This window comes from Gorilla gorilla, chromosome 15, assembly GCF_029281585.2.
Source record: "Gorilla gorilla gorilla isolate KB3781 chromosome 15, NHGRI_mGorGor1-v2.1_pri, whole genome shotgun sequence".
In the NCBI taxonomy this organism is placed as follows: Eukaryota; Metazoa; Chordata; class Mammalia; order Primates; family Hominidae; genus Gorilla; species Gorilla gorilla.
In genome coordinates, this window is record NC_073239.2 from 81,129,854 (window position 1) to 81,143,624 (window position 13,771).

Consider the following 13,771-nt stretch of genomic DNA (forward strand, 5'->3'; position numbering starts at 1 on the left):
GGTGAGACATCCGCAAGGCCTAGGCAGTTAAGGAGACCATCTGAAGAGAATCCGTCTTCACTTTTTAGCGTTTAAAGTTATCAAATTGTTGGATTGATAATAGGAAGGTGGTTTTTAACCACATAACTAACTTCAAAGTATTTTAACTCTTTAAAATTATTTTTTTCATGGATTACAATGATCCCAGAGGGAAATTGAAGTGAAAATGTTACCCAAGATTTTTCTTTAGGCCACCGAGTTGATTAGAGGGTCACCGCTCCATCGTTGCTTCAGGCAAAAGAGTCTCCATCTTCATTCCAAATGAGGTGAGTGTTTGAGAGGCCTTTTCTGCCCTTAAGTAGAGATGCGGGACAAGTCAAAGTTGCAGTGAAAGGACGTGTGGTCTGCATTTCAAAGCTTAATATTGTGCATGTCAATTTTTGTCTCTTCCTCAGGATAAGGGCCTTTAAGCTGGTTTGCTCCCCATCTCCAGGGAGGCCACTGCAGCTTCTTTCACTCAAAGCTCAGTGTATTCCCAAAACTCTTTTATGAGGTAGTCTGGGTTTTATATCGTCTGCAAATCTTTCATTGCCCACATGCAAGGGACATTTTCACATGACTCTTGGCACTAAGATAACTTTAAATGAATGAATTGCTTTTCTCCCCATCTGTAAAGGATATAATTCTAATCAAACTCAGAATGATTACAGAAAATCTATCCAAATAATCGATGCACTGGATACCAGGACTTTTGTGAGCTGCATTTTACTTGTATACACAGGACCTGTGGTCATAAATCAATCACAAGTGTGAGATTAGCTGACTAAAGATGAAATTGTTCTTTTTAAGAAGATACATTAAAGCAGAGCTTCTTAACTCTTCTGAAATTGTACTCAAGCATTTGTGTTCAGGTGCCCTTTCCCAGGAAGACTAGCCCTGGTTTTCATCAAATTCTCAAAGGACTCTCTAACCCCAAAATAAGAATTCAGAATAGAATGTAGACACTACTTAGCCTAATTACTGTAAGTTCTTACACTCAACCCCCAACAAATACATTTTTAAAGCCAAAATAATGAAACACTTTATTTATATCATGTTAAACTCTCTGCGACAGTGCCATAGACATTAAAGGGACACAGTAAGGAAAACACTCCCTGGAGGAAGGGAAAGCAGGTCTCAAAATCTGCTTTCACAGAGCAGCAAACATTCATTTCTACAAGGCCCAAATGTAAAGCCTGCAAATGAAGTCAACAGATTAGTGTAATGGTACAAAGCATTCGTCTGAGAAAATGGCAAATTATAGCCAACCAACAGGCTCTGAAGTACACATTGAATGACAAAAGGTATAGGACCAACAGTTAAGGCATTTAGACACCCAACAGAGGAAACAAATGCAAAAACATCCATCGTACAGTTAACAGGAACTGTTCGCGGCTGGTATCACCACTCCTTATGTGCTTCCCATAGAGGAAACCCACCACCAGTTACCAGTGGCTGGCCCTACAAGTGAATAGGATCCTCGGAATTAAAAAAAAAAAAAAAAAACTCCCTGACTCCAAAGCAACAAAAATGGCACTACGATCATACATCACAGACAATGCACATCTTAAGAGCTGCCACTGGAGCCAAAATTCCAGCAAGTTTGAGAGCTATAAAGAATAAGTGGCATGTGTTTTCACACTATAGTATATCACACTCCACAGGGAAGCAGCAGTGCCTAAAAGATGTGAATTTTACATGAGTACACTTCCAAGGAACATATTCCACGTGTTTGGGGAAAGCAGTCACAGGTAGGAGGTGATCGCAGTACCCACTAGAGCTCATGAACCTGGGATGGGACAATGGGAATAACAGAATATGCATCTTATTTTTCCATCTGTCATTGCTGCTGTTCTGTAAAGGCTCATGCAGACCCATCTAAGCTGAGGAGATGGGATCTAAAGGTACAGCAGAAGACAACCCTAACTTCACCGCCCCTCCATTCTGCTGCGACTCAGCTCACAAAGCAGATTCTCACAGAAGCAAGTCCTGGGGCAGGAGCAATACTGGCCCACTAGGCAAGCAGAAGACTTGCGTGCCAGTCCAAGCTTTGCCATGAGTAGTTTTATGACCTTGAATAGGTGAATTTGCCCCCGTGGGCTTTAATTTACACAGATATGAAAGGTGGAGTTGAACTTTGATGTGAGAGGTTTACAAACTTACTGTGTCTATAGGGGTGTTCTGGACATTGTGGTGGGAGGTAAGGGGGTATCACAAGGGGGCCCCATTTAAATCACATCAGCCGTGCATGTCAGGTTGCACCTGACAGATTCTGCAGTTTTAAAATATTTTTCTTTAAATTTTTAAACTTTGCAGTGCATGGTCACTGTCAGGACTGGACTTGGACTACCTGTGTTCAGCTCAATCACTTACTCCCCACGTGACCTTCAGCAAGTTTGCTTAGACCGTGTCTAGTTCCACAACCAGAAAATAAGGAAATAGCAGTTATTATAATAAGGATTAAATGTGAATGTCTGAGGCACTGAGAACTGTGTCTGGCACAGATATTATCTTTAGGTAGTAAATAATGTGTTTTTATCTTTTTAAAAGATTTTCAGCAACTTAAAAAAAAATGTGGCGGGGCTGGGCACAGTGGCTCATGCCTGTAATCTCAGCACTTTGGGAGGCCTTGGCAGGCAGATTGCTGGAGCCCAGGAGTTCAGGACCAGCCTGGGGAGCATAATAAAACCCCATCTCTACAAATATTAAAAGAATTAGCCAGGAGTGGTGGTGTGCACCTGTAGCCCCAGCTACTCGGCGAGGGCGGGAATGGGGTGGGATGGGGCGCTGAGGTGGGAGGATCGCTTGAGCCCAGGAGGTCGAGGCTGCAGTGAGCCATGATGGCACCACTGCACTCTAGCCTGAGCAACAGGAGTCAGACCCTGTCTCAAAAAAAAAAAAAAAAAAAAAAAAAAAGGCGTCAAATCTTATTAAGTGAGGATACTTTGTTTCAAAATAGGCCTATAAACAGAAGGTTCACTTTGAATTTGAAAAGTCCCTTAGCAGACGTAAATAAGAACCAAACCCTGCTTTCACATGCTAGAAAATTCTAGAATTGCTTCAATTCCACTTATATACATAAATATATATGGATATATAATATGGCTCTGCCAAGTATTGGTAACTGATTTTTCTTCCTTACTGAAATCTAAGATAGTTGCCCTTCCAGCTGAGTTAGCAGGGGGAGTATTCCAGATCAAGACTCGCACTGTACAGCTCCTGCCGATTTTGCACTGTTTTATTTTTAATGCAGTTAAGAGTCTTCAGATTTGTGACTAGGCTGACAGCTTTGTCTTGTGTTCCCGCCTTAATTTTTTGAGAAAAATCCCTTCAAGACTATTTTAGGGTCAAGTCTTTTGTAGTCAGTCCTGGTGGGCAGTGACTATGAGACAGGCCTGACAGAGGGGTGCTGTGAGAACAGAGCGAGATTCGGTGAGAATAGCTCAGCTGGAAACTCACTGTGCGGCGCTCCTGAGACTGCCCACTCGAGGCTCTAAAGGGATTGCCATTGCCAGTTCACTCCCAGGAGTAGAAGTGATCTCTGTCTTAAGATCTACTCTCAAAAAAAAAAAAAATTATATATATATATTTCGTGGCAATTTTTTTTTTTTTTTTTGAGACAGGGTCTCCCTCTGTCACCCAGGCTGGAGTGCAATGGACTGCAGCCTTGATCTCCCCAGGCTCAGGTGATCCTCCCACCTCAGCCTCCCAGGTAGCTGGAACTACAGGCCTGCACCACCACGCCTGGCTAATTTTTGTATCTTTTGTAGGACAGGGTTTCCATGTTGCCCAGTCTGGAGTCAAACTCCTGGACTCAAGTGGTTTGCCCACCTCGGCCTCCCAAAGTGCTGGGATTACAGGCGTGAGCTACCGCATCTGGCCTTGTTTTGGTTTTTTATGTTTTTGTTACCTGGTAATCTCTTTTAAAAATACATTTAATAGAATTTCACTGGCAGATAATGAGTTGTTGAAGGCTGCCTTCTTTGCCTGTTACTTCCTCCTCTTCCAGCTTCCAAACCCCTCTATTGGGAGTGGGGGATTCTAGGCTGACCAGGAGGAAAGAAGCTGACACTAACACTGGTTCCCTGGTTCCTATGAAACCAAGCTTATCCTGCCTGTACTAAATCTTACTAAGGCTGTAACTGAGTCTCTGAGAATAACTTCAGACTGCCTCAGAACACAGACATCAGTGTGTTCTCTAGGTACTTGTCCAAGCATTTCTGAAACAGCTAAGCTCAACTTTTAGTAAAATTGCACCAATATCAAAATTAGGGATTATTCAAGGTCTTACTAGCAAAAACCAGTCTTGGTAACACTGAATGCAGTCTTCCTAATGACTTAGTAAATACAGGATGTGCTACCTAAAGTGAACATATTTTCAAAAAGAAAATATATTTAATATCATATCACAAGGTAATTGTTTAAAACATTACTGCAATAATGAAACATGATTATTTAATTGCTGGTTTCCAAAGTATGCTGTTACTCATTTTGCATATTCACTGTGTTTCCAAAACTGAAAATTTCAAATCTTTTAAAAAGTGAGTTAAAGTTGTCATTTCAGAGGTGCCCTTCTTCATGTCCTATTTATGTTCCACTTGGAATAAGAACTAATATTTTTACTGTTTCTTTTTCACCCAGCCCACCATATAAATTTTCCAATAAGAAAATATTTTTAAAAGAGCTCTCAAGTGTAAAAGAATTCTTTCTTGCTATAAATAATTATCCCTAAATATTTCTCTTTAAGGAGAGTTCACAAGCTGGGTCTTGTTCAAGGGGCGTACTCATCAAGGCTATACAGTGTGGCCCCAGTGCTGACACACTGGGGTGCATAGCTACTCATCCATCCATAAAACAGCACACCGCACACATCCACAGCCCAAAGTATCCCTGACTACTTGTGGTGACTGATGTGGCAGTTGTGGCTGCTACTTATGAGGTTGTACAAGACGGAAACTGCATCCACATTGCCCCAGGGAAACACTGTGGCTGTCACCCACACCCACAGGAGAGAACCCCATTCCTGCAAACACGGCCTTTCTCCAGCACCCACGCTGGCCCCATGGGACAACAGGTTTAAGGAAGAGCAGCTTCAGAAGCAGGGAGATTTGTATCTCCCACAGTCCTCCATGAAAATGATCACACGCTCATACACACATACCCCAAATTATTGGCAGGCTCTGTGAATACAAATCGAGAGGGACAAATCTGTGTGCAGCTGGCAGCAAGGTCAGGGAGAGAACGTGATTCACATCCCAGCTTAACCACAGTCCCTCTGGCCTTTGACAGAATAAGCATCATATGATATGATCAGTCCCCACAGGCCTGGGAGGTAAGTACGCAATTGTCACAGGGGTTTTCAATCTTACAATGGAGTGGTCCAGAAAACAGCAAAGGTCAACTCTCAAAGGGAAGGGTAGTGTGTGCCACAGAAGAAGGGTTAGCCCACTTCTGTAAGCGTGTCACTTCCTCTCCCCTTTCTGATTCACAGCCCTTCCAAGTCAGATTTCCACCATTCATTCCAAAACCTTTAAGATGTTTCACAAAGGGGAGGAAGGAAGAAGGAAAGTAAGAAAGACCACATTGAGATCCTACGAGGCCACTGAGTGTGGAAACGCTGCATTCAAATGTGCCCTCTGCTAACAAGGAAAACTATGGCTTCCTCACACCGACTCCTGGGAGTTGGGGAGGTGGAGGGAAGGATGGTACATGATCAAGCCTGCCATCACCAAATGAGGGACCACACAGCAGAAAGATGAAGCCCAGGCTCCCGACACACTGGAGTTCACGCTTCAGCCTGTGACCTCTGTGGGCCAGTTCACCTCAGGGCCAGGTGTCACTGAGACTGTGGGTTCTGGGAGCCCTCTTTGCTTTTACTGTCCTCTGCCGGGCTGCACTCGGACCCCGTGATGGAGGACTTGCACCCGCGAAGCACGTGGGCATTCAGCATCTCCAGCAGCAGGTCATACACTGGGACCACATTTTTGCACTTCATGTTGAGCAGATGTTCCATGCCCTTGTTACTATGGGGACAAAAAGGTGCTGAGATTCCCTCCTCCGAGGCAGCCACAGGAACCCCGAAGCCTTCCCCAGCTCTCTTTGCTCAGAGCCAGTCTACCCCACCCCTAAACCCACTCTTCCCCCAGACCATTTATCCATGGCTCGTGCATCCAGCTCCCCCTGATAATTTAGGCTCAAGGGCAAGGACGATGTCTTGTCAGCCTCTGTGTCCCACCACACACCTACAATGGCCTGACACACAGGACAATCAATTCTCATTATTTGCGGTAATTATGTGCCATAAAGTCACTGTGAACACTGAATCCTCACTCCTAGGGGAAATACAGGGTTAGGTTCCTGCAAGCCTCTGGCCACATCTTCATCAGCTGATCAATACAAAACCTTGTTTTATGTGTGTTTCTTTCTAAAGATGCCTTATGTGATAAATACCATTGACTCATTAACATTGAACTCATGGCCAGCAGCACTATAACTCACACCCGAGCAAAGCTTAACACATACTTTCTCCATAAGGCACATCACAGCTTTTTCACACCGAGGAACACTAGACAGCTCTGCAGCACCACACCAGGGGCCATTTTAAACAGTGAAGTCACCAAAAGCACAAAAATGTAAAACCATGGCACTAAGTAGACCAAGTAAAGGACACTTGTTGACAGTAGGAGAGCAGCTGCTTGTTCCATCTCAGCTGGGACTGTGCGTAAAGGGCAACTCAAAATTTCTGCCACTCTGTTCATGACCTCAAAAACACCACAAATATTGATTTTGGGGTTACAAATAAATTTTAGCAAGCAGATAAATTCACAATGAAGGAATCTACAAACACAGGATCTGTTCCGCAAATGGCTGTGTACTGAGCAATCATTAAAGGGGAAAGGCAGAGGTCTTCATCTCTCACTTAAGATTCTCGAGGTGTATATTGTCCTTCTCCACAGCCTTTAGACTTGCCTCCTCAGTGACCAGTTAATTACCTTCCATCCCCCCCTCCCCTCCTCCAGCTCCAGGGCAAGGCTACCCTCATCATGGGTGACATCAAGCACTGAGCATCATTGTACCAACAGTAGCCACCACTGCACACCCTCTTCATCAGCACACACAATTACATTTCCTGATCAGAAACATGCCCTACCTACAGCCCTGCCTTCCTAAATCTGCTGGGTCCACCACTTCTCTTAAGTCTTATCCTTAATTTCCTGATGCCACCGAAAGAACAACTCTTAGGGAAGCATTTGTGCACTTCTTCACATCACCACCTCGAGGGGCCATCTAGGGGAGCGGGTCTTAGCCTCTCCATAAAAAGTGGCCTCAGGGCCTCAGCCCTGGGTGGTGTAAACAGGGGTGGCAGTTCGTGTTAGGGAAGGAACTGCCCTTTTTAGGACTCCATAAACAGGCTATAAACACCAGCAACTGAAAAACCGATGAGCCACCACTGGCTGCCATGCAGATCCTGTAAGATACCACGTGACATTCCTTCCATGCCCACTCTGTACCCATCTTTGGTTACAGGTGTGTGAACTGACAAATTCCCCATTCCCTTTCAGGCATTCATTTTCCTTAACTTGCAGACACTTTTCCCAAATCACTTCACCCTCCGTGGAGCACATAATCCCATCCCACGCCCAAGCAGAGCAGCTCCTTAGGGCGCGTACCTCGCATGCCTGACGTGGGACAGGAGCATCAGGAGGTTAGCCAGGCGCATGGATTGCTGCTGGGAGGAGATGCCGCTCTTGGCAATCACCCAAACCAAAGCGTCGGTCACGGCGTTCAGCAAGTGGGCCAGCTTCCGGCTGCTGTCAGCATCCTGGGTCGCTGCAACCAGAGGGTACATACCTGGTCAAAGAATAAAAGCCAGAAGTCATTGCTCTGAGCAAAGGAGCAGAAGTCGTGTGCTCAGCTGTTCCGTGCGCCTGCTCCGAGGTGATCTGGGTTGCTTTGACAGCTGCATGTGTGGCAGGACCTTATAAGCATGGTCTTACCTCCCCCAGGGGCTCTTCCCTGAGAGCCAGCCCCATCACAGAGCTAGAAGAGAAGCCTGGCCTAATGCAGACAGACTAAATTGCCACCTGAAGTGTCCACCAGGCCCATAATTGTGGCCTTGCCGTGGCGAGTATATCTAGTCTCCCGAAACCATTACGTGGTGTTTCTCATCTGCAGCAACAGATACAGAGATGGTCAGAAGGTGAGATTAATTCTACTTTTAGCCCCACAGAGGGCTCCCCATCTAAAGGGAGTTTAATAAACAAAGGAATGGCCAATGTGATGAAGCCTCCTCTGCCACCTCCTTGTGTGTACCACGTGCCGCAGCCAGCCATGGCAGGGCCCCTGCTACCACCTCTGCATCTCGCTTGAGCGGCACCTGGCTGGGGCAGGAAGACCACTGATTTGGAGTCAGACAGACCTACTTTCTAGCCACCATCTGGAGCTCTCTGAGCCTCAGTTCCTCACTGAGCAACGCATGCAGGAACACATCTGCTTAGGTCCCCACAACTACGTCCTGGGTAGGCTGCGTCCCCCATCCTGCCCTGCCCTGTGTTTAACTCCCCTCCAACTCTAGGATTGAGATACTGTGGCATCCCAATGGCAGCAAAGTAACAGCTCAGATAAATCTCCTCCCCCCGACCCCTGCCTGACTCCTTGATTCCCTTTAATAATTAGCTTCTCTTCCAGGCTTTCCATTTCAAAGCAAGAATAAATATGTGAAATCAACCAGGGAGCTGCTGAGTCTTGGCTGTCATGAGACTGATGATGGCTGGTGCTCCAGCATCCACAGAATTTGTTTTGGCAGTTTTTGTTCTCTATTTTTATTGGCACTTTCAGTTCAATTAAGGCAGCTCAATTCAACTAAGTTTAACTCAGTTAAGGCAAAGGACATTCTGAAGCACAATTATGTAAGTGTAGTGCTTTGCCACATCCCTAGGGACCTCCATAATGTCTGATGATACGAATTTAAAATATTCATCTTTTCAATAGCCCTGAAGCTGCTTCTCTAATCCCTGTGCTCACTTTGTTCTCCACACTGGTTCTTCCAGAATTCCCCCACAGCCTCAAACCTCCCACTGTCACCCCAGAGATGACTTGCCCTCCCACTGCAGGGGAAACAAGACCCCACCCTTGGCCCCGTGTGTCCCCTTCTGAGAGGCCAAAATGCAGATCTGCTCATGGGGCTCCGTTTAATGACTTCCCAGCTCATAGGATAGAGTCCAAACCACCTGGTGCAGCTATCAGAGGTACCAGGGCCCTCCCCGCTTCTCTCATCTGCAGTTCCCACCACACCTCGCCTTGAGTCCCCCTCTCAACTCCCTGAACGTGTGGTGCTCCGAACATGCTCAACTTGCTGCTTGGAAACTCTCTCCTTCCTCTTTCTCTACCCTGATTCTTTTGCTCATTTATACCCATTCCTCCTGTAGATTCCAACCTGGTCATGAAATTCCTTCTGGAAGCTTCCCCCAACCTCCCTACCATCCCACCCTAAGTCTGGTCTGAGGTGTCCCCTGATGCTCTGACAGTGCCCTGTTCATCCTCAGCAGAGGCACCATGTTGCCCCACATGCTGGATGTCTGCCTTGTCCCCACACACACCCCACAGCCACCCTTCTGCCCTCAGCAAGACTGGACATGAGTGCTTTGAGGGTACAGACCTTTTTTTTCCTTTTTTTGAGACAGAGTCTCACTCTGTCACCCAGCCTGGAGTGCAGTGGTACGATCTCAGCTCACTGCAACCTCTGTCTCCCGGTTTCAAGCAATTCTCCTGCCTCAGCCTCCCTAGTAGCTGGGATTACAGGCATGCGCCATCATGCCCAGCAAATGTTTTGTATTTTTAGTAGAGACAGTGTTTCACCATGCTGGCCAGGCTGGTCTCGAACTCCTGACCTCGCGATCTGCCTGCCTCAGCCTCCCAAAGTGCTGGGATTACAAGCGTGAGCCACTGTGCCCGGCCAGACCCTTTTTTTTTTTTTAGCCAAACACACATCATATTTGAAATGGTAAATATACATGCTAATGTATGTTTTAGGTACACAGAGAAAATTATTTCAAGCTTACTTTCCCTAAAATTAACCCCATCTGCATAAACAAGTACTTCCTTTTAACTACCCTGTAGTCTGTTCAGCTGCATGACATGTGCTCCATGGACTTCCGCTGCCATCAAGCAATACTATGTCTGGGAATTCCAAAAGGAGCCAAAATTGTGTGCCTGTACATGTCTCAGTTCAAAGTGACAAAGATTGAAAATATAAAAACATATCCTAAGATTATAAACAAATGTTCATAGCAGCATAACTCAGCCTAAAAGTGGAATGTCCACTAACTGACTAATGGCTCAACAAAATGTGGTCTATCCATACAGTGGAATAGTATTCAGCGACGAAAAAGGAATGAGGTATTGATACAGATGAACCTTGAAAACATCAGGCTAAGCAAAATAAGCCAGACACAAAGGACCACATGTTGTATGATTCCATTTATAATAAAATGTCTAGAATAGGCAAATCCATAGAGTCAGAAAAGCAAATTAGTGGTTGCCTAGGGCTGTAGGTGGGATAGGGAGTGGGAAATGATGGCTAAGAAGCATGGGGTTTCTTTTCAGGTGATGAAAATGTTCTAAAATTGATGGTGGTGATGGTCGCACCACATACCGTGAATAAACTAAAAACATTGAACTGTATACTTAGTATGGATAAATTATATGGTAAATGAATTATATCACAATAAAGCTGTTACTAAAAATCATAGTAATAATAATAATAATAAAAGAACGCCTCAGAACCAAAGTTACAATAACCTAAATTCCCTGGGCTGTCTGCAACGAAGTTTCCCCTCAGAGAACACGTATGTATCATTGTGTTACCCACTGCACGAACCACAGTCATTGCCAAGGCCAGACCCTGGGCCTTCTGCAGGCTGTGGGGGCAGCACAGCTCCACCTGGGGCCCAGAGTCCATCAGCCACAGCGGTTTGGGGAGGTGAGGCACTGCAGTTGTGGAAAGGCATATGCGAAATCCATTTTACATATGGCGGGGTAGGGGGGCAGTGTATATACAAAAAGACTGACTTACATAAAATTATCCTGGAGACTCCTGTTCTCATTGATCACATAGAAAAGAAATACCCTCCCAGAAAAGAACTGTGCTGAAGAATACCCATGCTGCTGCCTGGCTCTCCAGTCAGCAGTGCGTGCCTGCACCTCAGGCATCCATGCTCGGGCCCTTGCTCATCAAACACATATCTACAGAGTACTTGCTAAGTGGCAGGCCCTGGGCAGGGTGGGGCAAGGGACAAGATCCAAAGCTCTGCCCAGTCAGGCACAGAAAACCACAAAAATATAGCACCCTCTCCACCCCTCAAAAGTAAAAACATCAGTTAGGATTCACTGTAGAACAAAATTAAATTACTTTTGATGAAACTGAAGAAGTATAGTTTGAAAAAAAAAAAAAAAAACAAGATCTTGGCACCATGCCCCACACATACCAAAGAAAGTGAAATAAAATCAAGGACACAATCTTCTCTCCCCTTTATCAGCTGGGAACAGCTGTGTGCTCCTCTCACCAGCCCACCTGATGACATTCTGAGCAGCACAGTGGTGGGGGACAGCCACCTCTCCTTCAAGATTTGCCACGTCTGATTTGTTCAAAGGATGAAAACATAAGCTTTCCTTGACTGAAGGCAAATAAATGAGAAAAATCTAATGTGCTAATAGAAGTCCCAGAATACGGACCAAAGGAAAGAAGTCCTGGCTTTGGGGAGCCGTATGTGGAGTTTGCTTGTTTGCTTTGAGGAAAGGAAGCTCTGGCCATGACCCACGCCTTCTATCACCACCTCCTGCACCCAGCACATGAGGGCAGATGGGACTCAAAAGGTGCCATGGTGTGAGGCTGCAGGCTGCTGTTCAACTGTGCTTTGCCCCACTGTTCTTGGTCAACAGAAAAGGACTCCCGCATCTTTCCTCATCAGCATCCATCTATGTCTTTGTCTTCTCCACCCACCCACTCCATGGGAACTCTCCCTATAAACTCAGAGGGAACTAGGGTTTAAGCCAGTGTCTCTTAATAATTTTCTTAATGTAAAATAGGATTTCCTGGCTTAACCCCTCTATTTCTTTCATTTAATGAAAAGTTTCATCCTTTGTAAATCTTAAAACTGTTTAAATAGACTTGTTTCTAATGTAAAATATTTTAAAGACTATGGATAATCAATGTAATTAATTACACTCTAATTCCTAAATTCCATACCCCCTCTAATTCTATCCAAGGAAGGATTTGGGTGGCAAGATGGCCAGTCTGTCTGTTGGGTGTTGGGTAGGCTATTTTATTAACTATGACACTTGCATAACACCTTAGAGTTTATAAAAACACTCTAACAAGCATTGTAACAGGTTGTTAAATGCAACATTTTTCTGTTGTCTCTTACTCTCAAGAGCCATATCAAAGGCTAAGTATGATACAGGAATTCCAAGTACCACACAACCTATATATGCATAGTGGAAGAGGATTGGCTGAGAGAGTTAGAATGTTGTGGTCCTTTCCCTTGCCTCCCCGAGAGAGAAATACGTGCCTCTCCACTTAAGCCCATCACACATCAGACCTTTGATTAACTATTTGAGTGTATATCCCATTCTAGACCAAAAGCGTTATATCTAAATCATTTTGACATCCTTAGTATTTAGAAGTCATTAATACACATACCAGAAACTGAGCTGAAATTTAGCTGGATGACACAGTTAATTTCCATTCCATATTATAGCCATTATTAGTAGATATGCATAACCCAGAAATGGGCAGCTTTTAAAACATGACTACTGACAAACTGCGACCTGGCCAGCTAGCGTGCTGTACCACTGCAGATGTGATAGAGTGACATAATCCTAACTTGAGCATGTCACATACACAGGAAAACAGGAGACCAAACTATGCAGGAGACCATTGTCAGACAGCCCAATGCTTACCTAGCCTGGCAAGGCCATCTAGCAGCAACCAAATGCAGCACTTGGAAACTCTGCTATCCTAACATGGGATAGAGAAGTTCGCAGCCTTTTGACTTAAGAGACCTACCCCCATTTCTCCTCTCCTGACCCTTATCCTCCAGGGCCTCCACCCTGTGATTTGGTTCCCCGCTTGGTGGTATTTCTTTTCCATTTAGCCTACAAACTTTGCTCTCTTTTTTGTTTTGTTTTCATTACATTGTTTACAGATTCATTCAGGTATACCTGACATGCAATAACCCGCACATATTTTGCGTGTACGATTTGATGTACTTCGACATACATATACACGGTGGAGCCATCACCACAACCAAGATAATGAACACACTCAGCTGCAAGTTTTTGCATTCAGTAGAAACTGTACTTCCAGTACACGTACAACCATTGTGTTTTTTCATTTTTCAGTACAGTAACTTTCAGTATTCCATAAATTACATGAAATATTCATTACTGTATTATAAAATAGGCTTTATATTAGATGATTTTGCCCAACTGCAGGGTAATGTAAGTATTCTGAACACATTTAAGATAGGCTAGGCTAAGCTATGATGTTCAGTAGGTTAGGTGTGTTAAGTATATTTTTGACTAGCAACATTTTCAGCTTAAGATGGGTTTTTTGGGAAATCACCCCATCATAAATTGAGGACCATCTGTAGTTGTATAGATTATTTCTGGACTCTCTGTTCCATTGATCTATTTGTTTCTGTTGACATCAATACCACATTATCTTCGAAATCAGGTAGTGTAAGTCCTCCCA

The 13,771-nt window shown here is 44.7% G+C and overlaps 1 protein-coding gene across 3 annotated transcripts in view; it reads right to left on the bottom strand.

Moving 5' to 3' along the window:
• Positions 1–250: 250 nt before the first annotated feature.
• Positions 251–13,771, bottom strand: part of ESR2 (estrogen receptor 2) — a 55,233-nt gene continuing 41,712 nt past the window's right edge. For 2 of the 3 annotated variants that reach the window (XM_019009769.3, XM_004055283.5), the window contains 2 exons: positions 7,689–7,869; positions 1,035–6,041 (listed from right to left, as the gene is read on the bottom strand). In XM_019009769.3, the coding sequence (XP_018865314.2) occupies positions 5,855–6,041; positions 7,689–7,869 (368 nt within the window). In that variant the 3' untranslated portion in view covers positions 1,035–5,854. Of the gene's footprint in view, positions 333–1,034; positions 6,042–7,688; positions 7,870–13,771 lie in introns of those variants that run through there. The other variant, XM_019009767.3, reaches the window with a different exon arrangement.